At 37.0% G+C, this 27,729-nt stretch overlaps 2 protein-coding genes across 2 annotated transcripts; both read left to right on the forward strand.

Annotated features, from left to right (window-relative positions):
* The first annotated feature begins 8,461 nt into the window (after window positions 1-8,461).
* On the forward strand, window positions 8,462-13,581 carry cracdlb (cracd like b). The gene is made up of 9 exons (XM_053477327.1): window positions 8,462-8,510; window positions 8,676-8,832; window positions 9,004-9,136; window positions 9,366-9,524; window positions 9,620-9,688; window positions 9,812-10,006; window positions 10,126-11,419; window positions 11,566-11,915; window positions 12,993-13,581. Exons 1-9 carry the CDS (start codon window positions 8,462-8,464, stop codon window positions 13,140-13,142), a joined length of 2,556 nt encoding a protein of 851 aa, XP_053333302.1. The 3' UTR covers window positions 13,143-13,581.
* A 2,395-nt stretch (window positions 13,582-15,976) lies between these two features.
* Window positions 15,977-27,469, forward strand: LOC128506711 (interleukin-1 receptor type 1-like). The gene is made up of 11 exons (XM_053477275.1): window positions 15,977-16,397; window positions 19,046-19,247; window positions 19,640-19,826; window positions 21,324-21,477; window positions 21,829-21,888; window positions 21,961-22,093; window positions 23,615-23,754; window positions 23,850-23,984; window positions 24,131-24,295; window positions 24,885-24,887; window positions 26,215-27,469. Exons 1-11 carry the CDS (start codon window positions 16,307-16,309, stop codon window positions 26,532-26,534), a joined length of 1,590 nt encoding a protein of 529 aa, XP_053333250.1. The 5' UTR covers window positions 15,977-16,306; the 3' UTR covers window positions 26,535-27,469.
* Window positions 27,470-27,729: the final 260 nt, after the last annotated feature.

Here is a 27,729-nt window from a genome sequence, read left to right on the forward strand (position 1 = left end):
CTTTCAATGACTGCAAACTGGCCTGATGCAGGAAAGCAGGCCCAAATTATGATATTTTCTTCGTCATACTTTGGGAAGGTGTTTTTGATAATGATGATGATAATGATGATGATGATGATATGCAGTGCCCTTTTTATGCCAGATGTGGCCCTGCAGGTTTTTTTTAAATAGTTCAATCTTAGTTCCATCAGTCCACAAAACATTTTCCCAATACCGTGATAATATAAATAAATATTTTGCAAACTTCAGGCATGCAGCAATGTTCTTTTTAGTAAGCAGCAGCTTACTTTGTAGTGTCCTGCCATGGACACCCTTCTTGTTTTTTGTGTACTGTAGACTCATGAACACAGATACTAACCTGTTTCGTTGATGCTCTCAAATCTTTGGCTTTATCTCCGTCGTTGTGCTTTTCGAGTCATTTTGACTGAGCGCCCACTTCATACTGTAGATCCTCTGAAAGCTTTTGTTGGCTAGGCATGGCTCATATAAGCGCATTCTTCTTGTGCAAAGCAAACTCAAAAAGTTTGCATGGGTTATTATCAGACAAAGTAGCTGTAGTCCACACCACCAAACTTATTGTCCTAATAAAACTCCAGGTATGCTAACACCTGACTCCAATTAACGTTTTTGAACTTAAGGATTCACATACTTTTTCCACTATGAGGTTTTTATGGTTGTTCTCAATAACGACTTGAAAGAGCCCAAAACGGGGCCCAAAACAGAAACGATCAGGATTTCAGCTCTCCAGTCAGTTGGAGAGATTCTATACCACAGTCTAAAAACCTGAGCTGGAGAACAAACATGCTAAGTGATCACCCTTTGAGCTAAAGTGTTTCTTGAGAAAAAAATTAAGTGAGCAGATAAGGGCTTCCTTATTAGACTCACATAATAAAAAAGTGAGCTGAGAGAGAAGAGTGAGAGCAAGAGAGATAGGTCACAGATAATAGCTATCCAAAGGTCAGTTAGCAAGAAGGAATGCGTTACTGGATTGCTAAGGAACAGCATGTGTGTCTGCAATAACAGTGTTAATGATCGAGCAGCTCTCTCCGCTCATATGGCATAGAGATCTACAGAGTGCGTAGTGATACTCAACACGGTTATACAGAGTAGTAATTTGAGTTGGCATAGCCCGTCTTAGCTCCAACCTGTCTGATCATAATATACTCTACTCTAGAGACTGATATGTGTGATAATCTCAGGAGATCAACAGCTTCTGATTGACACCAACAACCATGCAATAGAAAAAGGTCCTAAGATCTACCTTATCACCTTTCTGATGTTTGAAACCTGAAGCACTTGACCTGAATCTGCATATTTTTTTGCATTGCACTGCTATCACAGTAGCTGATTAGCTGACTGGATGCAGGATGTTCCTCATAAACTAAAGTAATAAAAATGTTCTGTGGTGAAGCTTTCCGTGAAGAGGAGTGTATTTAGTGTTTTTGGAATCTGCAAATTGCTGAGTGCTGCATGTTTTGCTGCTGTTTGGAAAGTAATCACATTTTGGGTGGTAAAATGAACTACTCTTTGCACCAGGTCACAATGCCCCCCACCCCATGGTTGATTATTTTCCAACAACACCACCCCCTGTTGTGCTTTATTTCTTCTTATGACACAAAGCAAACTGATTGTTGTATACAATGATTGTTATACAGCTTTATTTTTTTATACACAGTCGGATCACATGACCATGTGTAAGTGAATTCAGCATACATGGCCTTTTCTTAGTGAATAAATAGACCAGAGTTTCCTCCCTGTACAGATAATATTACCCGAGTATAAGGCAGCACCTGAATCAAAGCATTCAAATGGGAAAGGGAAAGAGCTTGAAAGGATCAAAACGACCCAGAAGACTGAATTAAGAGAGAACATTTCAAACTGCAACGTGGTAGTGGTAGTGTTAGTAGTGTGGTTGCATTTTCTTTAAGAAGTATTTTGTACTGTATGACACACTTTTTTCAATAACAGACACTACACTTATTAAATATATTCGAACAACTCCCCTTTAAGTCCATAAATACCAAAAACGTCATGTGATGTGTAATCAAGTGATGTGTAAGCTGTTCTGTAAATGTTTAATTGATAAGTTAAAGAGGAGTTTCCCTGACAACTGAATACCTGAGCAATGTGACAACGTGTGAGTGCAGAAGCATATCTCAATTATAATGCTCCATTAAAATTGAACCATTTATTATACTGTACATAAAAGAAAAACAACCATTATAGTGCTTTTCTTCATTTTTTTTCTACAAAGGGGGGAAGTGTTGTGACATTTTTAGAGCACCATAATTTAGTATTTTTCATATGCCTTGTCTTCATAAAAGTAGTTGATCAAATGTCAAACCTAATTTTACTTCCGAAAAACAAGCTTTCTTTTATTTTAATGAAGTCTTGAGGGAAAGTTCTTTAGGTTTCCCAAAAGAGTTTTTTTTCTCATTTTCAGTCCAGTTTTTTGTATGTTAAGCCAAACAGTGACCTATTAATCAATCAATGACAGTCGTAGGCACAAGGCAGGGTACACCCTGGACGGGGTGCAGGGCACACAATCACACATTCATTAACACACCCACTTATACACTATGAGCAATTTGGAAACACCAGTTAGCTTACCCTGCATGTCCTAGGACTGTAGGAGGAAATCATAGAACCCAGAGGAAACCCACTAAGCATGGGCAGAACATGCAATCTCCATGCATAATGATCTGGGGGAATTCATCCTGACCCTCGAGATATTGTGCGAGTGCTAACTATGCCACCGTTGACACCTATGGATCATTCCGGCATACAAAAATCTAATTTAAGGCATGAACCAGTGAGAAACAGGTGCAGATGATGACAGATGATCAGCGATGGTTGTGGTTGGAACAGACGAGAGGGGAAATGAGGTTGCTGCTGAGGTTGCTACATAAACAACCGGTTTTAAAATTGTATCTTAAAGTACTTTGGAGCCTGTCGCTGTAAAAGCATTTATTTAAATTTCTTTTTCAATTAAGTTAATCTACATAAAGTCTTTTAAGGAATTATATGTATTAGAGATGGTTCAGAAATTCATTCCGTTACATCTTTTTGATTCTTTCATGTGGCGATTCATTTAACACTATAATGACTGTAAAAAAAATGTTTTTAATGTTTTATTTTATTTGTTTGCTTTTGAGGTGGTGAAATGTTGCAAATTATTTTCTATGCATGTTTAACCCTGACTCTTTTCTTTTCTTTAATCACTTTTGGTATGTCCTGACCACTGTGTATAGCAACATCAGAGCTACAGTTTTAGAGTTGCTCTGATCCAGTTGTCTAGCTATTACAATTTGGCCCTTGTCACAGTACTGTAGCTACAGTTACACTATCTCATTACAATGGCGCCTGGAAGTTGCTATGACATACTGTATTAGGCAGCAAGTGAACATTTTGTCCCTGAATTTGATGTGTTGGAAAAATAAAGAATAGGCAAATGTATTTAAGTGACTTTGACAAAGATCAGATAATGGTTAGGAGAACTCCAAAACTGTAGCTCTTGTGAGGATGTTCCTTATCTGCAGGGGTTAGGACATACCAAGAGTGGTCAAAGGAAAGAAAACTGGTAAACTCAAATAGCTGAAAATTTTACTTCTGGTTCCAGTAGAAAAGTGTAAGAACACAGTGTACTAACAGTGTAGTTTTGGTTGCGAAAGTGGGACTGCTCAATATTATAGTATTAGGCAGATGGTCAGAATATATGGCTGAACAGTATACAGTAACAGTCAAAAGTTTAAACACAATTTTGGACACTACTGGATTTTTTTTTTAAACTATGACATTATGTATTTAGTAACAGTTACAACAACAAAAAGAACAACAACAATAACAGTCAGTTGTTATTTTAAGACCCAAAGTTCAGCTGTTCTGGTATAGTTCTTCCAAGATCAATATTGTCAGCTGTACGTGTAGACCGCTCCAGAAAAGCAAGACGAAGACGTACTGTAGCTCTGTTGCAGAGGAGAAGTTCATTTAGAGTTACCAGCCTTAGAAATCACCTCAGATTAGAGCCGTTATAAAGGCTTTACAGAGCATTAGCAGCAGACACATCTTAATTTCAACTGTTTAAAGGAGATTATTGCATTTTTTAGGGTATAGTTTTACAATGTAGAAATAAATACAAATCAGGACCATGGAGTTAAAAACTTCTGACTATATGTTTGTGTAATTTAAATTGGGATAAAAACTGGGTACTTACAGAATAGCAATACAAATCAAATCAGCACAGTATGATGATAATATCGTATTGGCCGGTCCCTGGTGATTTTCATCCCTAATATATTAATTGGCTTTCATCGTACCATCATAAGTACTGTGGTATCACCTGTGCACTTCTCTGGAGAGCTTCCAACTACAGTTTGGTGTGAGGAATTTACATAGTTATTAATAACCAGATAATAGATAAGCTGAGGGAGTGAATACATGCAAACCAGTGCAATAGAGAAACTGCTGGTAAAAGTAATCAGCTCTTTATTTGAGGGTTTTGCTGCATGTCCAGTAGTTTCCCTTAATAAAAAGGGAAATATGTTAACTTTCTTTGAAAGATTAGTGATGCAGATTAACACTTTCGTTACAGTAAAACTGGTAGAGTACTCTAACTGGATAATCAGTTAAACATTATGCATTTATTTGACAATTTTTGTATTATATAAAGCAGAGGATCCACAAAGTTAAGGCAGTAGGATACTATAAATGATTAAAAATTAATTATTAGTTCCATGGCTTCATACTCAGTAGTCTTTCTCCGTTCAGAGTCAGTACACTACAGGAATGCTGAAAAGTCACATCTCATTGGCATCGCTGTGCAGAAATGAACTCCCTTCTGACTTTAATATTTAAACCTTGCTCTTTTGATTTACCAGATTTAAAACATAGTAAATAGGAAAGAAAAAAATTGTAAGGCTTCCTTATTTTCAGCTTTGGTTCTCATGACAGAAAACTTCAACCTGAGCAGAATTGTTATTAATTACTTAGAAGCTGTTATTCTAAACACGATTTGTGCTGAGTCAGGCTCATTGAAATGCATCATGGTGTCTGGGTTTAAATAATGTGAGGGAGAGAACAAGCAAGGAGACAAATTGCAAAACTATTGCATGAATGATTTAAGTTTTTTAAATCAGGATTCATGAGTTTGTGCAAGACTTTAGGCTTCAGAACTAATAAAGAAAATCTAGAGTTTGCTATGAACAAAACTATAATATGTACACATAAAAACTATATGTACTGTACACTTAAAAATATAAGTTAGTAACAATGTTGTGTTATTTTTACCGATGCACCTAATAAGTACAAGAACAGATTCTAATTTTGATCTCACACCCTCTTTTCTATCACACTAACAACTTCACATGTACCTTTTGTCCCGCCTCTCTTTCTTTTGCAGATGTCAGTGATGTAATGGCAATGGATGGTGGGTGTTAGTGTGTGTGTAGGCACAGCTTTCTTCCCAGAGAGACGGAGGCAAACAAGGGACGAAAGGGAAACCACAGAAGAGAGTGAAAGAAGGGCTCACTGAGACTTCACATCACCCTGCTGGTAAGTTTACATTATATGAATAGGCAAAATGTCCATCCATGTATCAATACATATGTGTATGTTCTTATGAGATTTTTAGGTAGGAAAGTGGGATATGTCTACAATCCTCTTTTCAGATCTGTGTGATTTTGTCCACTGTGTCTCATCTTGCCATTTGTCATGGCCTGGCTTTGCAAAGCTGAATGCCATCAAGATACAATGAAAGAAAGAGCATAGTCTAGAATGGATGACCTTTATTGATGTTCAGGCACTTTAAGTAAACAAACTGTGTAAATTCAGTGTTAGGACTGTGGTGTAAAAAAAAAAAAAAAAAAAAAAGCTTATTTAAAAAAACGGTGGTGTTACTTTCAACTTTCTAAACACAATAACCCAAAAATGACCTGTTACAGGCAGGATAGCTACTCTTGTTATGGAGACCTGATACAGCTCCATTCAATAAAGTGCACACATGAGGAAAGGGAGGAAAAAAAAAACAAGCACAATAAATGGCTGTTTGACAGCGTCCAGTTTAGGATAATGTTTCTGGATAAAAAGCCATTTGCTGCTCTTTTATGTAATGCCAATATAGAGGCCACAAAGGTAGACATTCTGTGTTAATAGCTTTACCCTTTTCTAAACATTTTCCAGTTTCCACACTGTGTGTGTCTGGGACTAATGAATAGGTGAGTACAGACAAAGTCTGTGTTTCCTAGAGACTGAAGTGCTGTGCACAAGATTTCCTCCAATATCATGCCATCCACGCAGTGTTGATTGCTTTGCGACCGGTGCCTCAGGCCAGGCAAAAGTCAACTCCACACCCATGTCAGGTGGCTCTGTCTCAGTTCAACAACCTTTCATCCCAGAAACCTGATTGTGTTCTTCTTCTGATCTATCACAAAATATTACATGAACAGAAAACCACTTCAATCAAATTCTGTTTACATACAGTATACTGCTTTTATATTTTATAACCATGTTTAAGATATACAGTATAATAACATATTTTTAAACAATGCCTTGCTTACGAAGTCACTCTTGACCTTTGTAGCCATACAACCTGTAACTAAAAGATGATTGGGAATATATGTCATGAATGTCTAGAGAATAGCCTATATTAATGGATGGAAAAAAAATTTAATAGTTTTTTCATTATTATTATTATTTACATAAAGTATAAAGTCCTGGTGTAATCATTTCCCATCAGAAGTCACATACTTTATTTAATTCAGGTTACCTTTATGCAATTAAAGTTGAACATGGTAAAAATATACCATTTAATAGAGAATATACACGGATCACCGATCATAAGACATTATGCCCAATATTGTGGAGGTTCCCTTGTGCCACCAAAACAGCTCCAGCTCCTGAGGGCACAAGACTCACATGATCTCTGAAGTTGTGCTGTGGTATCTGTCACCAGGACATTAGCAGGTCCTCCATGGATCAGACTTGTTTTTCCAGCACATCCCATGGATCTTCTATCTAGTAAAGATATCAGGAATTCAGGAGGCCGGATCAACAGCCTTGAACTCTATCCTCAATACACAGCAATCTGTGATGCAATGGGTGTCCGAATACCTTTCTTTCATCGCCAGGATTAACTTTCTAAGCAATTTGCCAGATTAGAGCAGACAGTGTGGCCTTTGCTCTCCACATGTATAAGTATAAATACTGTATGAGCCTTGGGTGCCCATGATCCTGTCACAGTTTTACTGGTATATAATTGATAATCAATGTTAATGTTATGACTGACTTAACCAGCATGAAGACCAATGTGCTAAAAACATTAATTATCCATGAAAGAATCATTAAAACCACTATTTTAAAAATGGAATGAATATGGCACAGCTGTGTCTCCAGCAAACTAATGAAAAATGCCCCCCCCCCCCAAATGTTGAGTTTGATTTAGATCTTCACATCATTGTGGCAGTTAAAGAATCTGAATCTAACGCCATATCCACATTTTTATATTCTCTTCTCAATCATCATTTCATTATATTTGTTTCATTCAGTGATAAGCAGCACATTGCATTGCAGGTAATGCAAGAGGCTGATGATCTTTTTGAAGCGGTATAGATACCCCTGTTTGATCTAGACCACACCCTTTTTGGTTCACCTTATACAGTATATAGATATTGATATCTGTAGCACTAAACGAATAGAGCTGGAGAAAACTACACTATGTTACAACTGTATTGCACTGATATGAAAGTTGACCCTGTGTTTACTGATAATATAACTGGGTGGCACCATATAAAGGCAAAACAAGAATAACCACAAGGTAAACATGGTGCATCACATCATGCTTTACATAAAACCAGGTAAAATAACAATGAATAAATTAATACATTGGGTCAGTTTTTAAATCTCATTAACAGAATACCGTATACTGTAGCAAATAAGCAATAAGGTCCAGGGAAATAAAAGCACAATAATGATGTCATGACCAAAGCACAAGATTATGTCTAGCTGACATGTCCTGGTGTGAAAAGTAAGGAAAAACATTGTGATGTTGTCTTTACATTATCATGCCCCGTTTAGACAATGCTAGCATAGAGAGTGTCATCGGAATGCTTCAACTTTGTGCAACAAAAGCAGACATCACCAGGCAGTTTGGGGTGGGCAGGAATGCCATGTCCAAGCTATGGAACAGATTTTGAACAACTGGTTCCACTTCTGACACCTTGGTCAAGAAGGACAAGAGCTGGACGTGCAAAGAGGACGTTTCATGGTCCAATATTGACTTGATATCATGGACATAGATATAAAATTTAACTTTTTTATTTACTTAACAGTAATTATATTTGTAATTTGTCTAAAGAAAGCACATATTGGAAATCACTCAGGTGAATGTGTTTATGCATTGATGTAAATTTTTTATATGTAATATCTTTATGTAATATGTTTTGTCTTTCTCTATGGCATAGCTGTGATGGACTCCACTCCAGGAGAACTGAGTGGGAGCACAGAGGATGCCACAGGTTAGAGTTTTTTTTTCCCCCCAACTGAACTGGTTTAACTGGTTTATAAATATTGCAGGAAATGCCATTACATCATTAGCATAGTTTCCTGTGCCAAAGCAAATGGATTTATAAACTTAAATATTATTACTTAAAATAAAAGAGGGTTTTATCTTTGCTTATCAGGAAGGAAAAAATCAAGATTTAAGTTCTTCAAAGAGCGCCTTTTTGGGCGTCTGAAGAAAAAGGAGACCGAAGGACGGATGAAGCAAAGCCAGTCTACTGGTGATGTTACTGCACACGAGGGTGGAAGAGGCGAGGATGACTCAGAGGATGATTGTCAGTGAGTAAAAGATTTATCATTCAGTTAAATTCCCATCAAGCCCATATAAGCTTCCTTTAAAAATGTAGTCTTTGTGTATATTTTAATGAGTGATGGTTCTTATTTGACAGCTTAAGGTGCTGTGTGCTGTCAAATCATTGTTAAAATTGTTTAAATCTTTTGCTGTTGCAGCTATCCAAAGGGTACATTAAGCTCCAGGGCATTGTCTCATGATAGCATCTTCCTGGCTGATCAGCTCCAGTCCTCACAGCCAACACGGGTTCTCTCACAGGAGAATGTTCACACCAAGATTAAAGCTCTGCAGGTGAGTTAATGGTCACAATTAGCTCTATTCTACCTACATAATTCTTCTCAGCAGCCTGTAAACAAATCTAATCTATTTCACCTTAGCAAGATATTATGCTCTGGTATCTTAAGATCTTAAAATGATATTAATCTTTTAGATTATCTTAATCTATTATATTTACATATGAGAGAATGCTTAATTAAGAAGTAGAACCTGAAGGATAACTACTGTTTGTAACTCTAAACAGTTGAAGCTCCAGAAACAGAACATCCGACTGGCTCCTCCAGTGTTCATTCCTGGAAAGCGGATGGAAGACCCTGGAGCAACTTCTGAGGATGATGGCTTACCTCGTAGTCCTCCAGAAATATCCTTCCAAGAGGTAGCCATGCAAAGCAGAGCCGCTAAGGTGAATAAAATGCCTCAAAATGACACAAAGTAAGTCTGATGTTTGGTAACTGTTCTTCCTTGTGAGTGAAATCATTTTCCTTTTGGTTCTCACAGCATCCTGAAGCAAAAAGCCATCTCAGCCTGTTAAGTTTAGAAGGAACAGGTAGTGAAGAAGAAGTGCAGGTAAGGTCCTCATAATGCTGCAACACCTTTCTGTTTTTAATCACTGCAGTTTGTTGTTGATGTTTCAGTGTCGCAGTGTACAGTAGACATTCCGTCTTAACACAACTTTTCTTGCACCCTCAGGGTGGTTTCTCACAACCCTCATCAAGACCCCTTTCTCCGGTCCCCCAACTTTCACCTGCTGAGCTACCCTCTCCTGCTGTGGATTTCACAAGCCCTGCCCAGTACATCCCTTTGTTAGACAATTCAGCTGCCCGTCATCGTATGTCCATCAAGCCCAGGAATAAACGAGCAAACACCAAAGCAACTAAGAAACCTGTAAGGATTTTAATCTGCAATATTGGTTTAAAAATAGACACAAGTTCTTACAAGTCTTTTACAAGTACACAAGTAAATCAATTACCTTTATGTTTTTTTCATCTTAACTTCTTTCGCAGAATCTGTACCGTCCTCGGTCCAGCAGCACGAACAGCCTGGATCATCCACTTTCAGAGACAGAAGAGAAAGAGCAAAGTGTCACCCCTACTCAGATTATGCACCATTACTCCTACGCTACTGAAGATTCAACCCATGCCGAGGAGCCTGTATCACTGCCATCCAGTGCACACTCACAAGAAGATCCAATGAAATCGACACGGTTGGATGGCAGGCCATGGAGTCCACTGAACAGCAATAGTGAAGCTCCAGAAGACTTCCACTATGAGGACAGAACCAACATCACTTCACCAGTGTCGTCTGATGAGATTAAAGCCCTGCATTGCTCAAACCACACCAGAGATTCTCTGGCAAAAGAACCTATATATGACAACTATAACACAAATAAGATTACTGTTTATGATGAGCATCGACCCAGTACTCCTTTAAAAACCCTGTCCATTTGTCCAGTAGATATTGCATTTGAATATAGTGTTATAAAAGAAAGAATTGATGATAGCTTGGCAACCGGTAGCACAGATCAAATGGAATCAGTGAAAGCAACCATAGATGTGGATGTTTTTAAACCACCAGAGGCCATAACTAGGCCACTTCCTGCACCACGCATCAAAAAGCCAACTTTATTGAACTTAAATAGCGTTCCATCTAAAGTATTAACTATGAAACCTAGCGATCCTGAAAAAGAAGCAGGAACTCCATCACCAAGAGATGATAAACCACTGAGACCAAGCTCGTTTCGTTTTAACATTGCATCTGCAAAACATCGCTCCAAGACTCCGAGTGATGAGAATGTGGCTAAGCAGGATGAAGAAAGCTCTGGTAGCACACAGAAGGGCCAAGCCTACAATCACAGCCCAGTAGTACACGTGGAAAAAGCTGAAAACACAAAATCCACTGAGCTTTGCAGAAATTCTTCCTCAGCTCCAGATATAAGAGGCAGTTTATGGAGAGAAGCAATGTACCAGAATGCCTCCAAGACAGGAAATGGTGACAACCCTGAAAAGTCTGAAAACACAGAAAATCTAAAAAGTGAGATAGCTGAGGAATCTGAGGACAGAAGAGGACTGTTTGGGGTTAAACTGAGAAGCACATCCCTGTGCCTAAAGTATCGCTCTGAGCTTCCCAAATCAGAGGCCGAAATAAAGCAGCACAGCCAGGAAGGCCATCATATTGTAGCAGCAAAGGATAAAGTTTCCAGTGACACTGAAGCAGTCATTAATGACAGAAAATCAAATGTTTCGACAAATCCTGCACCACAAAGCTTAGACTCACAACAAGATCCCGCTTTAGATAAAGGTACATTCTGTCATTAATGAAGAGCATAATGTTTACTGTGTTAGAACGTAGAACTCCTAATAACTTTGAGATTTTTATTTGTTTAACTTTTCCTTAATATGTTGTGGAAAATGTATGATTTTTTTGTTGTTGTTGTTGTTTATTAGACAGTCAAACAGACAGCAGACCCGAACCAGCATGGAGGAGTGTTGCTCGAGAGAAGGCTAAAGTCCAGTCCACTAAACCACCAGCTCAGCCAGTTACACCACCAAACTCAGCATCTTTATCAACACCTCCTCAATCCTCCTCTACTCAACAACTAAATTCAAAACCTTCCCTACAGCCTAGACCACACTTAGCACCCACCAGCAAACCCCAACCAGCTCATCAAACATCACAGCAAATGCCACCCAAAGCAGCTCCAAGGGCAATGGAAAGATGGCCCATGTCCAATCAGAAAGAAGAAAAGTCTTCTGTGAGCCAATCATTACCCAGGGATGATTTAATGGATTTCAAGGTGAGATAGAAGATAAAAAGGCACTTAAAATTGTACATTATTGTGAATGCATTTATTAGGATGTACATAAATGTATAATGCATTACATTAGATATTCCTACAGTAAACACCCACAGTTACAGTACATACATAACAGAATATAAGATAATCAGTTATATTGATTAAATATACTCCAATCACTATTTTAATCATCTTTTATAAGATGTAAGCCTTTTTTCTGCACATCCTTTATACTTACAGGCAGCCATTTAAATTTTTGAATGAAACATCAACCTACAAGTCATTTAAAATCATTACAGTTTATTATCATCCTGATTTCTACACATAATCCTAAATAAAATATAAATAAAATTCCAAATTATATATGATACTGTATATAGACAATTTAACATCCTCTGACTTGCACTTTTGTTCACACCAAGTACAAGAAGATTTACCACATCTTCACCAAGTTTCCTCCAACTACGATCATTCATGATTTTTTTTTCAAGCCCCCGAATTCCTCTCACTATGGACTTTTATCCTTTACTGCTGTGCTTTGTATCTTTATAGTAATGCAATGGTCATTTCTTAACACAATTCCAGTATTTTCAGCAGCTGGATTCCAGCAATTTTCAGGGGTAGCAGCTGCCTGACAAAACCCATATTTAAAACCATTCACATGAGCACTTTAAGCAAGAAAACACTTTGTCTTCTTTGTAAATGCTTTTAAGACATTCTGAATTGCCTCTAAACCATTGATGTTGTGTTTCATTACTTTTATTACTGCTATTACACCTCACCTCACGGATGACTCCATAAGGGCTCTACTTTTGTGTGAAACAAGGGATCGTACACCTTACTGTACATAGTACACTGTCTTTGCATTTTAAGCTATTTGGGTTTCCACTTCTAAACAGTTAGCTGATAATATTCTAAAACAGAATAAATGGAAATAAAAAGAAAAACAAATGGGATTTACAGTACAGGACTGTCCACCACCTCTATGGTTTATTCTCTTCATCTTTTGGCTATATAGTACCAGCAAAAAAAGGATGGATATAATTAATGTGACTTTTAATGTCTTTTATATTGCAGGGACAATCAAAACCCGGAACCAAAAGTAACAGTCAAATAGAGCCGGATCAGCAGCCTTCATCAGACAGAGCTCAGCCGACTTGGATGGAACTTGCCAAGAGAAAATCTCTTGCCTGGAGCGACAAGACCTTAGATTCTATGAATTTTTAATTATCTAAATAGGTTCAAAATGCACATGGACAGCCACCAGAATACTTTTTTTTTTTGTAAATACCGACTGGTTTAAATATGCTTGCTGTGCAGAATTACTGTACTTATCAAACAATGAAAACTAAAATACTTGAAATCTACTGAAAACTAAATCTTTTCTTTTTAGTTTGCAATTTTATAAGACTAAAACTTTATTAAAATTGGTTTACTTTATAATGAAAACAAAAAAAAAAAACACATTTTAATACCTTTATATATTATAGGCTTTGTGTATCTCTCACAACTGGCTTAGATAATCAAAGAAAAATAATTAAAGTTTAGTCAGTATTTATTCTAATTTTTTTTTTGTTTGCTGATAAACAAAAACACAGCACGTTATCATCCGGTCTTTTTGCATTGTTTTATTACAGTTTCCTCCTGATTGGAAAATGTGCACATCTACATACCTGTAGTCTTGACACTTTCCACAATTATCATATAAATGTTCAGTGTAAATTAGTTCATACACACACACCTGGCATGTCCTAGTCATTGTTAACTGACTGGCTGTACACGTATGGGGAATTTTTATTTTCAGAGATTAAGGAAATAAAATGATCCCGTTTGTAAGCACTAGTAGTGACGTGACGGGAAATCACTGAGCTGCGACATGTACAGTAATAGTGCCAGGTATTGTTGCACTGTTGGTGCCAAATTAAAAATAAATGTATGAAAAGAGTTTCAGTATACCTTTTAATAAGTTTTGTCATAAAGTACAGTAAGTGTCATAATAATAATACATAAAATAAAACGCATGTTATTTTCTGAAAGTAGATACCAGTTTCATCACTGAATGAGTTTCAGCACACACTATCACCATCTCCCTCTGCCACCTTCCTGGTTTAGTACTGATCTTTATTTTAGTACACATCCTAGTTACTTTGACCGATCAATTATAAGTTTTCCTTCATATGTTCATTGTTTTTTTCTGAATAAACTGCTGCTATTTTACACATACTGTCATCATCACAGAAGCTGTCCTTAGTGATTCAGTGATGCACATGCTCAGAAGTTGCCCCCAAATTAGTTGTGTTCAAGCCATTCACCAAGCAAACCTACAGTATGAATCAATGAATGTCCATTCACAAGCAGTTTTAATTTTCATAGTTGTGTAAAAAATGTGTAAAACATTTCATACTGAAAAAGGAAAAATGTTATAGTGTATTTATAAATGTTTGGAAAGAAAGAAACATCCTGAAGAAATGTTTCTTAAAAATTAAACCAAAGCTGTTGCTTTGGTTCTATGGAACTAAAAGCCTGTAAAATAATCCTATCCAAATAATAATAATTTGTTTAATTTTTGATTTCACATTAGAACATATTGCTTAACACTGTAAGGACGTTTTTTTGTTGTTGTTTAGTTTTTTCCAAAATCAGCTAACTGTACACAATACAATAGTGGTTTCCTATATACTGTATGTGACTGACATAGAATAAAGGACAAGGGGGAAAAAAATTAATATGGGTTTCCTTAATTAACAAATCAAATAATAATCTTAAGTAAAATTCAAGTTTATACATCGGATACACATACAGTGCCGTGAAAAAGTATTTCTCCCTTCCTGAATAGTTATAGTTTTGTATATTTGTGATACTTAAAGAGGTCCTATTATGCTTTTTCAAATATTTTCTTTCATGCAGTGTGTCATGTAGCTGTATGTGAACATAAACTATCTGCACTATCTGTGACACTGACAGTGCACGATAAATGGAGTTTTTGTCTATTAAAAAAAAGAATCGGCTCACATTCGCCAAAACGAGTCGTAAGCAAATCTATTTTTACTCTGTTACGGATCCACGGCACTCCGTAACATATTTGCATAATGTCCGCCCACGTCCTACGTCCTGAACAACTTGCCTGCCCACGTTCTACGTCATGAACAACTTGCCCGGCATCTTACAATTACCGTTATCACACTCTTGTTAATGTGACCGAGCATTCATGCCAGGTTCGCTTATACACTTTGTAATATATAAAAACAATAAAAACATGAGCAAACGAAATCCTTTTTAACTGTTTATTCTCCACTATTCACTAAAACTGAACTTAAAACTCGTGAAGTGGTAAGGTGCATGCGCACTTCGCGTGGCCGGAGGCATTTTTTCACTCTGGGTTTGCCCTAGAGGCTAGTAGTAGTAATGGTGGACTAGCGCTGGCGTTATTTGTTTGGATGAGAGAAGGAGAGATTGTTGTGGATCATTTTCCTTCGAAGATTTTTTTAACCGGATTATCTTTAACTGGACATATTCTATGGATTTCTCACCCTCCGTCATCGGCCTCTCGGACTTCATTAACCCCGGTGAGACCGAACCATACTCGGTATACTATTAATATAATTAATTAAGGGAAAAAATCTCTCCAAACCTACCTAACTCTATGTAAAAATGCAATTACCCCCTAAACCTAATAACTTAATGTGCTCTAAGTCTCCTGAGACAGGCTCCAGGCCGGTATAGACAATGAGTGAGTGAGTAAATAAGAATTAATACAATATGATTGATGTATAAGAGAAAGGAGACTATTAATGTAATAAAAATTTTTATACTCATTGGTAATTCTATAAACTTAATGTGGGACGCGACTCTGTGTGAAAGTGAACGGAATTTAAAGGTGAAGCTAAAATATATCTGGCGCGCTCTAGTGGCTGTCTGCATCAAATTTCTCTGGATTATGGGATGTCCTTTTTTGTCATACTATGGAAGACATTACACTACTTCATTTTAAATCTTTATTTTCTGCTTTGTGACGATGTACAGTACACTATTAGAACGAAACTTAAATTCAATGAAGTATGAAGTAGTTTGCTGTAAATGGTGCAGCTCATTTTTACACAATTTAACACTTCCCTTCCTGCTTCTACTATTGTCTGCTCCTGAAACTCACAGGGTTCTGCTTTTGTGTCTTTCTCTCCATATTTCTGTGCAAATCCCTCGGTGACCAAGCCGGTTTAGCCGAATCAGTGGAACAAAAAGACACCAATGGTTTTCTAGGAGCTGAGGAGCAGCGGTGTGTTTGTGTTTACCGTACTGAAAGTAACTGAAACTTTTTGTTTTGACAACCATCATACTGCCTACCTCTACTCATCTATCTAGGTCTATCTCTACAGTCCTGTACATCACATTTCATGTTGCTGTTGAACTCCTTGAGAAAAATGCCTGGTGTTTTGATTTTACTCTCCACTTTGGTCTTTTCTTCATCAGCTTACATTTGCACAGGTAAGAGCAATTTAGTTCATTTGGAATTTGGGCTTTTACTCTTTGTTATAAGACAGATTTTTGTATTGGTATGATTGTGATGATCATATTTCTTTGTTATTCTTATTAGTAGTAGTAGTAATAATAGGGTAATAGAGTACTACGCTTACTACTACTACTACTACTAATAATAATAATAATCATAATAATAACAATAATAATAATAACAACAATAATAATAATAATAATAGGCAGCATGGTGACATTGTAGCACTGTTGTCTTGCATCTCAAGGGTCTGGGTTTAATTCTAACCTCAAGTCTGTGTGCAAGCTTAGTGGATAACTCATCTAATGCAGACTTGGCATTGGCATTAATTGGCGTTCCCAAATTGCCCACAATGTTCGAATGACCATGTGAGTGTGTGTGCCCTGAAATGGATTGGCACCCTGAACCTACATACCCCACTTCATGCCGAAATTCAGGATAAGCTGTAAAGATCATAAATAAATTAATAATAATAATAATAATAATAATAATAATAATAATAATAATTTGTAGTAGGCTTTTATTGTCACTTCGACCATATACAATTAGTACACAGTGAAACGAAACAACGTTTCTCCAGGACCAAGATGCTACGGTACATGCAACATAAATTAACAAAAAACTAACAAGTTAACTTAGAGACCCAATTAGCCGGCTAGCTAAGTAGAAGAAGTACAGTAGTAGTAGACAAGAAAGTAATAGTAGTAGAACTAATAAAGTAGTAGAAATGGCACTAGCACTAGTTGTAGGAGCAGTAGAGGTACAGTAATGGAAGTAGCAGTAATAGAAGTAATAGGAGGAGTAATTATGATAGCAAGAATGAGAAACAGTACTTTAGAAACAGTAGTAAAAGGAGTCAGAAGTAGTAGTAGAAACAGTCAGGTCCATGAATTTTGGAACAAAGAAAAGTCTTTAGGCGTCTCTTCGAGACCACCACATTGAATTCGAAACGATGTGAACAGAGTCAAGACTTTTAGCTTTATACCAAGGATCTTGACAAAAGTATGTCATTAACCATTCAGGGATAGTTTTTTGTACACACATGGGGAGTCTCATAAATATAAGAATAAATGATTGAAAAGAAGGTGCATGGTCAGGTGTGTCCTGTTTTCCTATTCCTAAGTGATTAGTCAATCAGATAAAAGGCCTGGAGGTGGTTCTTTGTGTTACATCTGTATTTAGTAGCTGTTCACTCGAACTCTTAACATGAGCTCCAAATACAATAGGGGTCTTTGTAAGCGAAGGTAGCCATCTAGCGATAGCTTAAACATTGGGGGTGGCCAATACAACAGTTTGAAACATTCGTTTGAAGAAATTTATTGCCAGCCCAGCAACAGCAAAAGATCACGATGATCACAGGAGAAACTAAAGTGGGTGACCGCAGAATCGTGTCCATGGTGGAGAAGAATTCTTTCACAACATCTAGTCAAGTCAAGAACACTTATGAGGAGGCAGGCGTGTCATGGTCAAAGTCTACAGTCAAGAGACAGCCTATGGGGATGTGTGTATACAGTATGAATAGCTGGAATATACACTGGAACCATGGTCTATGAAATAGACAGTGGAACCTTGGAAAAACTAGTCTTGAAATACAAAAAGTATTATGGGTAATTGTCTTTCATGCTCAATCTCAATGCACATGCTTTACTGGTAAAGTCAACATCTGGCATGTATATACTGTTTACTATAACACTGTGACCTTGTGTTTAAAGCATTTTATATTTTCCCTTTGTGTGTGTGAAAGTCATCCTACACAGTAGCCCCCTTCCTCCTCCTCTCCTGAATCGTCAAAGTTTCCATTATTGCTTATGGGGGAAATTTGGTTTGATATACAAGTGCTTTGATATACAAGCACATTTTCAGAACATGTTATGCTCGCGAACTAAGGTTCTACTGAGAGGCACAACTGATAAATCAATGGATTGGGAATAAGCAGCTGTTTATCCTTAAGAAACCAGTTATGAGTAAGGCTACACAGCTGTTAAGTCCCAATCCCTTGAGTTCTCTTTGCCTTGTGCATGGGTGCATCAGGAAGAAAAGAGGAAGAAGTAGTGCACCCATCATGCCTAGTGCTTACACTACGAATCTGTGGAGTGAGTATTATGATCTGGGGTTGCTTCTATTGGTCAGATCTAGCTTCAATAACATTAGGTCAAAAAAATTAGGTCAGCCGACTACCTGGATATACTGAATGACCAGGTTTTTCCATCAATGGATTTTCTTCCCTGATGGCCCAAGCATATTCCAAAATGACAATACAGTACTATGATTAATTTGGCTCAAGTTGTGAAAGAGTGTTCAGGAAGCATGAGACATCATTTACACACATGAATAGGTCACCATACAACTGAGAATTTTGGGGATGTGAGAATTTATGGGAAAAGACATTTCATCATCAACACAAGATCTTTGAGAGAAATTATGTGACATTCTGGACAGAAATAAATGTTGTGCCGTTGCATAAGTTCATCAAAGGCGGTTCAACAAATTATTATTATATTATTATTATATTTCATTGGCATTATAGTTCTACTTAAAAAGAATAAGACTAGTACTATAGTAATAAAAACAGTAACCATCACTTATGCATATACAGTAAACTATACATAACTTTTTTTTACAGAGCACCCGAAGAAAATAACGACCGTTAAAGGTCAGACTACTATTCTCCCCTGTGAATCAGACCTGGACAGTGAAAGTTCAACATTTAATTGGACTAAAGATGGCAACACTATAGAGTCAAGCCTACGTTATAAAATGCAAGGTGATTTATTCTGGATTTTAAACACTACATCATCCGACAGTGGTCTTTATGTATGCCGAAGGTAAGAAAAAGCATTATTTTGTGTAACATTTAAATATAACATTAACATTAATCATTATTCAGTTTAATTCTGTGCAATCTATTTTAATAATTAATCATTACAAGTGTTAGTAATTAATAAACTAGACGGATGTTTGATTACAGTCTCATGCATATGCCACTTGATCTTGTTAAAATATCAAGAATGTAAATGAACCTTAAGTACTGTAACTTTGCAATTAGTGGAAAACAACTGCACGTCTTTGCTAGCACAAGAATCTATTAAATACATTGCAAAATAAAGCAACATCAGTGCCATTCTCATGGTCTGTCAGCGTTTTAAGTGGTATTACAGCTTAACAGCATAAAATGTAAATAGACATACAGTAACCCAGGGTGTCCTTTGTCCAACAGCACCAACTCAACTGGTATTACCATGCATGGAAGCATGGAATCACAGGTACTCGTGTCCATTGAAGCTGGACCTTGTCCGAGTATCCCAGACATAAAACTGACCCTGGAGGGAACCAACATCACCCTCAACTGTTCTGAAGACCTCATTCCGGTCCTGGGGCAGAGACTGCAAGTGGAGTGGAAGAAGGTCAGGCGTGATAACTTGTCTGTGATAAGTTGAGTTTAGATCATAATAAGTCAGTGTTACATTTTGATATCACATTTCTTGACGTACTGTATATAATAAACAGTAGACTCCTACAAAGTGAGACATTAAACTGTCTTCAGTATAACTACTGCAGCAGCTTTTAGGTACTTAGTTATTAACCTAGTTAACCCAGTGTAAGTATGTATCCAATGTTGTAAACATTAAAGCCCTTTTTGTAAGTCGCTCTGGATAAGAGCGTCTGCCAAATGCCTAAATGTAAATGTAAATGTAAATGTACAAATCTACTTCTTAAAAAATGTTTTGTAGCTCTTACTGTAGCTTCTATATTTACTTCATTTACTTACTTAAGTAAATATTTCAGGTATCTGCACTTGACTTAAATAGTTTTACTATTGGATACTTTTTACTTTTCCTCCACTACATCCTACAACAATATCTGTATTTCTACCCGTACTACATTTCTGCTTTTCATAACCAAAGTGGATGATGTGATACTTTGAAACGTAAAATTTGAACGTGAGTACTTTTGTACTTTTACTCAAGTATAAATGTAAATGGAGGACTTCTACTTTTACTTAAGTAATATTTTACCTAGGGTTTCTCTAGCTTTACCTAGCTACATACTTTATATTATAGTATTAACCCTAGGGTTTTTATAGCTTTGGAGATATTGTACTATGAATAACAAATATACAATAACACAGTTACCTCAATGCTGGCAATAAAGACTTCACATAAGTACCGTGACAATATATTAGATGTTGTACTTGCATAATCATTCCAAGGTGCTCCTACCAGAATTATTGATATTTTTTTAAAGAACCGGGTAGTTTTCGATTATTTTATAGGATGTCAGCAAAATTAATTAACATGTGTGTCAGTGAAAAAAAAAAATTAATTATTGAGAATTTACAATCAATACAAATAAGCTGATTTAATCTTTAAATAGTTGATAGACTAAGTGTACCACATTTAAACTGATCACATTTAAAAAGCATTGCGACATTGCATACTGTTTATGCAGTAATACATTTTAATGTTGAAATTTAATTCATTAAGGTGCGGCACTGTGGAGATGTGGTTAGCACTGTCGCCTTGCACCTCTAGGGTCGGGGTTCAATTCCCGCCTCGGTATCTGTGTGCATGTTTTCCTGATATATGGTGGGTTTCTGGAATTCCCATAGAGTGTGAGTGTGTGTACCTTGCAATGGATTGGCACCATATCCATGATGATCGATGAGTAATTAATTAATAATAAATTCATAACTAATAATTAAAAAATGTTATTATTTTTGAAGGCATCTTCGCTAAGACTTGTAAACCTAAGCATTTTGCTTATTAATTTATTATTAAAAAATGAGGACAATACATTCCAAAAGACAATAAACACATGCTTCTGTTCCACCTTTTACACTTTTTATTGTCCTCTTCTTCCTCCTTACTGTATATAAAACTTGAAATGTCCTTTTTTCGCAGGACTGCGAGCCAACAGACTTACGAGGCAGTGAAATCACTCTTTTTAATGTTAACATGAACAACACCGGGAACTACACCTGTCTGGTCATCTTTAGATACGAAGACAAAAACTACACAGCGTCTCACACCTTTCAGCTCACCGTGCTACGGAAGGGTAAGTGAACATCCAGATGAGCAAATTAATGTATAGAATAATATATAGCAATATATCATAATTAAAATTACACAACTTTCAGTCATGATGAGAAAAACCTCTTCATCTTTTTTCTAGCAATCATTTATTTTCTGCCCAAGGCAGTGAATGTACAGTAGACACTCCTTACCACACAAATCGCAGCATCAAACATCATTAAATGTTATAGTCTCTGAAATCACATTAATGGATTTTAAAGCAGGAGTTGTATTGTAATAAAAACAGTGACGCGTCTCATACAGTACCTGCATCATACTGTATCACACAATCACACAATCAGATCCTCATGTTGAGCTTTTGTGTGTTTCACAGAGCCTTTGAAGAAGCCAAGTGTAATATACCCTCGTAACAAGACACTATATGTCAAGCCAGGCAAGTTCTTACCCATGTGTATCTAATCCGTTTAATGGAATATTAATAAACAACAATGTGCATTATTCACAGGTGTGGAAACTAAACTGGAATGCAACGTGTTAATTGGTTTTGGAGAGGAATTAAAATTCGAAACCTCTGTTTACTGGCTTATAAATGAATCTTTTGTTGAGACACACCCAGAGCTTCAGCAGAACCTGACCACGTAAGCAACCTCTAGACATCATGACTTTATAGAAAGCGACAAATTACAGTGTAATGTTCATAGAGGCATACATATGTGTGTGATGGATTACCAGTTTTCAACAGCAACAAAGTGATTTATTTATTTAACACCACTGCACTTCATCCTTCCCTCATCTAAAATGCTTATCCTGTATATGGTCCTGAAGCCTATTACAGAGAACAACATAAGGTACACCCTGAATGGGGTGCCAATCCACTCCTGGGCACAAACACAAACTCAGAGCAATTTACAGTACAATGCCAATCAGCTTAATCTGTTTGTTAAGTGAAGTACCTGGAGGAAACCCACCCAGCACACAGGACCGGAGGAGAGATTTATACACCAAATCCCATGTTTAATGAATTAAATCATGCTCATTCATTAATTTACTCATTTATAATTCAAATAATGTTATGAAATATCGACAAAAGCAATCGTTTTCCTGTTATGTTTCATGCACAGCATCGCTCTCTTGGTTAGTAAATCATAAAAATCTGATCGTCAAGAAATTTCCAAGAAACAACAGAAATAGAACCAAGTTACTAGTGTGGTAGAGAAGTAAGGACATGTGAGGCACTATGCAAAAGTGCTGAATAAACATCTCCTTGCAGAAACCAACATACCAACATTTTTTAATCAGTTTCATGGTTCCTGTGAAGCCTCTCTGGGTATGTTGTTACTATAGAAACAATCCAAACATTAATATTAACCAGTGCTGGCATTATCTAAAGTACAGTTTCTGACCAATTGGAACTGAAATTAAAATCAACAGTGCAGTGGTATAAAATGTAGTGTATTTGTAGTGTTTAGCTTGAACTTGAAAGACAAGTTGGTATAATAAGTAGCGTTGATTCTGTGCTTGAGTTACTGTACTGTCTTTTCACATGATCTGTGGGTTTCCACCAGTTCTACATTTTCCTCCCACTACACAAAACCATGCAGCAATTTGCTTTTATAAATTACCCGTCAGTGTGAAGCAAGGTGTTTTTTTTTTTTTTTTGCCTCGTGCAAAGTGTTACATCAACCGAATTAGGATTCGCTATAAAGCATTTACTGAAGATGAATGGATGAAGCTTTATTTTTGTGCACTAGTTTATAATCTCACAAATATCCATCTTTTTTTTTAATCCCATATATTCATGAAAAGATTTAGGTTAAAAGGCCTTTATTTGTCACATACTGTATACATTATTATACAGTGAAATTCTTTATTCTTGACATATCCAAGCTCTATTAGGAGGCTGGAGTCAGAGCACAGGGTTAGCCATTACACTGCGACCCTGGAGCAGACAGGGTTGAGGGATTTGCTTGAAGGCCCGACAGCAGCAACTTTGTGAATCTGGGGCTTGAACCACCAACCATCACCCCAGTACTGTAACTCAGACCCCAAAAACTGAAACCACAAACTCCGGATAATAGTGTCGAGCATGTTAATGCTGCTCCACTCAGGAGTTATAAATGTAATAATATACTGAACTATATGTATCTGCTTTTTTACAGATATACAAACGATTCCTGGATGTTTGGGAATTCAACATTGTTCATCTCCAAAGTTTTGCCGGAATTCTTTGGTGTACCTTTTACGTGCGTCATTTTGAATCCCATGGGAAATGACATGGGGCAGGTGTGGCTCAGCCAAGGTAATTCTAGTAGAATAAGGATTACTTTTTTATTATTATTGTTCCTCAGGTTATTCCTCTATTTTTATATGTCACTTTGCTTTTTCTTTCTATAGCTGACAATACCAACCATACACTGCTGATTACAGTTATGCTCATCATATTAACAGTCATTGTGGGTGCTGTCCTACTGAGTTTCTTTAAAATAGATCTAACTCTAGCTTATCGTCATGTCTGCTGCAAAGATAAGGGTAAATAAATCTTCATCTCTACTGACCAACAAGGTGTTCATATACAGTACAATCCACATGACATAATGAATTTCTGAAAATTAACTATATTGACCAATGTTTTATGAAACAAACCCAGTTTGACTGGATGTACTTTTCCTTTACAGCCTCTAAAGAGACGAGGCTATATGACGCATACGTGCTGTACCTCCATGCCAAAAGTCCTGGGTCATCTACAGCACAGGAATTAGCCCTGAGGACCATACCTGAGATTTTGGAGAAGCGACATAACCTCAAACTCTTCATACACGGTCGGGACCATGACACAGAAGGTAGACTACTTTCTGATTTTTAGCTTATTAGGCACATTTTTGATAAAGTAGCATGCATGGCTGGAAGACTTGGGAGAATTAGCCGGGTGAAAAGAATGGCATCCTCTTTCTTTCCCGTCTGTCATCTCCTAGTTATACAATGTTATACAATCATACACTCTTTTAAAAGATTATCACATTTTTATACCGAGTAACCTGATTAGACCAGCAGCATTCCATAAAGTGGTGATAATAGACGGTAACTGCACTGGGACATTTAATTAAACACAAGGCTGAATCCCAAATTCCTCTCTAACTCCTGAACAGGGGCACTACTAACTTGCGCTCTATATACTGTAGCTACATACAGTACAGTGTTGATATTGTCAACGAAAACAATGAGAAAAAAATATTAATTGATGAGCTTTTTCCTGTGACTTAAGACGAGACAATGACGAGACGTCACGGATATCAACAGACAGTAAGTGACGAAATCAGCACGTGGTAAAATGTGGTTTAAAAAAATAATAATAATAAAAAAACATCAACATATAATTTTCCTCACATTCCGCTTTGATACGGTGTACATTCATTATGGCATGAGCAGCAGTATGTCCCGGGTCATGGCGCGCGGCATATCAGGAGTAGTTTGTGTGCGTTGCCAAACACATTAAGCTTATAGGTTAGCAAATGATTGTGACCCATAGGAGATATCCCTACAACAGTGTGTAAATTCACATAAAAAAAAAAATATTCAAAACACTGTACATACTTGCTCCTATTGTTTTGTGGTTAAAAAATATGGACATTAGATGAAAAGATTAATTTTAAATGTTAAGATAATTATTTTGTGAAAAACATTAATAAAGGAGTTTTGGCTTGACTAGATTGACTGTAGGGTTAATTAATAATAATCTTATTGCTAAAATGTTACATTGTCATTGGTTAAAACTAGACTAAAATACTTAAGGATTTCTCTGATTAAAACTAAACTAAAATGTCCAGACTAAAACCCGATTAAACAAAAATAGGATAAGATTGACTAAATATGATCAAAAACTGACAGGAACATTTATTCCGGGACTAAGACTACGACTGAAATTTAAAATATGAACACTAAAACAGAACTAGCTTTCCATTTAACGCTCTTTGGGATTCAACCCCAAAACCTGGATGTGTGCTGCTATTCTAAAGTAGAATTTCTCAGCCGTTTCGGAGGACAGTGCACCACTTCCATGGTTTATTTGCCTGCATGGTTTGTTTTTTGGCTACATACTACTAATACTAGGAATTTAAAGCTACTTCTGTCGATCCCCAGGTTTGCCAGTTGCGGCTAGTTCATTCTGCTAGTTGCTGGAGGATATGTGTTTCCGGAGCAAAATAAATAGCTAAATAAACAAACAAATAATCTGTAGATAGTAAATGGTACTATCAGCATGGGTTTCGTGTGCCTACAAACACATCACACCAGTGCTGATATTCGGCACTACAGCACTCCCTCTCGAGTGATACTACAGTCATTCCATGTATTCATCTATTTCTAGTTAATAGGACAAAATAAACAACAACAATTAAATTTTGTCATGTTAATCGAGAAAATAGAAAGGTTTCTTACAAAAATCTGGAACTAGAATCAGCATAAAGATTTAATACATGTATATTTAAAACTGATTTTTTTTTCAGAATTTACCATATATCATGTGACTTGGACAAGCGATACGACAAGCTTCTGCTTTTCTGCCTTCTTTCTTTTTTATGCTGCAGTAAAAAAAAAATTTAATATGATGACAGTGCTCCTTTATGTCACGCTAAGCACCTCAGAGCGTAGACAGACAGATGCCTGTCCAAGATGATACTACAAGTAAATCCAATGTTAAAACGTCAGAGAAATTTCTCAAATGATGGGTTATAATGCATGACACACATATTTTTTATTTCAGCTGCAGGGAGTGTAACTGACGTGTTGAGCCAGAGCAAGGCGGTGATTCTCATCCTTCCAGGCAATAACAAAGAAAAGAATCTGCTTCCAATAAGTCAAGACGAAAACAGGCTCGAAGACTCACAACTCTCTGAGCTTTTTTCGGACATCACTCACTCCGGCGTCCCGCTCCTTCTGGTGGAGAGTGGAGAGAATGCTGATTATTCGCTGCTGCCAGAGTCGATCCAGTCCATCATTAAGAAGGATAGAGTGCTGAAGTGGAAGCCAACAGTGCAACCCAATGGTCGTTTCTGGAAGCAGCTCAGATATCACATGACCTAACAACATGTCTCTGTAGTTAATGTCTCATGCATTAATAATACAAAAACAAAACAAGAAACCCACACAATTAAAATCATTTTATGGTAACATACTGCACCTAGCTAACACTGTGCTTTACCTTTTCACCATGTCAAAATATATTTGATCATTTCAATTATTTAACACTGGCATTTCCACTGTAGTGTTACACATTATGACCTTTCAACGGATACCATTATTGTTCCTACAGTTCTTATACTGATCAGAATCTAGACACTGACCAGGAACAGAGCCATTGTAGCCCAAAAACGTAGGAAATGTAAACAAAACGCTTCCTTATTTCTCTTTCTATGCACATCTGCAATGCTATAGTGAACAAAAACAAATGTCTGAGCTTCTTATTGTTACATTAAATATCTCACAGCTCTCCAATCTCCAGTCCCTGGTTGTTAAAGGATAGCCCCTTACTATGGATCACAGGTTAAAATACAAATAAAATGTCTTTCTTTTATTCTGTTTTAATATGGAAGGGCATTTCTGGCAAATGTCACTGCAAATCAATACACAGGTCTACTGAATAATTATCCTGATCCCATGATGCTGATAAGAATGATCTCTTTTAGGATGGCCATACTGTACGTACAGCATAAGGGCTTAATGACTGGTTAATAGTTAATATTGATAGTTTAAATATATTCATGAAAAATGTATAGAAAATAATTTTTCCTTTTGTATAAGATTAATATCGCGCACAGTGGTTACTGTTTAGTACCTGCTGCCTCGCACCTCCAGGGTCCAGGTTCGATTCCTGCCTCGGGGTCTGTGTGCATATAGTTAGCATGTTCTCCTTAGTGGATTTTCTCCAGGTACTCTGGTTTCCTCCTACAGTCAGAGGACCTACCACGGTCATAAAATGGAAATAAATACAATGGTGATCACCGTCGCCCTCCACTGTCTCTAGCTGAACTACAGAGGTTTCTGGATGGATGGATGGATGGAATATTAATATACAGCAGGCATTAGTGGCTCAGCTCCATGTGGAAGGCCCTGGTTCGATTGACACCGAATACCCAAATCCCGGCCACTGGAGCCAGCGCCAATCCTAAACCCAGATAAAATGAGAGATTGCATCAGAAAGGGCATCTGGCATAAAACCTAGCTCTGAGTATTTGCTGTGGTGACCCCTCAATGGGTGCAGCTGAAAGACCAACAACAT

Source organism: Clarias gariepinus, chromosome 18 (genome assembly GCF_024256425.1).
Source record: "Clarias gariepinus isolate MV-2021 ecotype Netherlands chromosome 18, CGAR_prim_01v2, whole genome shotgun sequence".
NCBI lineage: Eukaryota > Metazoa > Chordata > Actinopteri > Siluriformes > Clariidae > Clarias > Clarias gariepinus.

Excerpts from the sequence above, each read along its gene's own strand:
- cracdlb (XM_053477327.1), top strand. The coding sequence starts at position 8,462 with ATGGACTCCACTCCAGGAGAACTGAGTGGGAGCACAGAGGATGCCACA. Across the intron at positions 9,689-9,811 it reads GTAGTGAAGAAGAAGTGCAG|GGTGGTTTCTCACAACCCTC; the intron begins GTAAGGTCCTCA and ends TTGCACCCTCAG. Across the intron at positions 11,420-11,565 it reads AGATCCCGCTTTAGATAAAG|ACAGTCAAACAGACAGCAGA; the intron begins GTACATTCTGTC and ends GTTGTTTATTAG.
- LOC128506711 (XM_053477275.1), top strand. The coding sequence starts at position 16,307 with ATGTTGCTGTTGAACTCCTTGAGAAAAATGCCTGGTGTTTTGATTTTA. Across the intron at positions 19,827-21,323 it reads TGCAAGTGGAGTGGAAGAAG|GACTGCGAGCCAACAGACTT; the intron begins GTCAGGCGTGAT and ends CTTTTTTCGCAG. Across the intron at positions 23,755-23,849 it reads GCAGGTGTGGCTCAGCCAAG|CTGACAATACCAACCATACA; the intron begins GTAATTCTAGTA and ends TTCTTTCTATAG.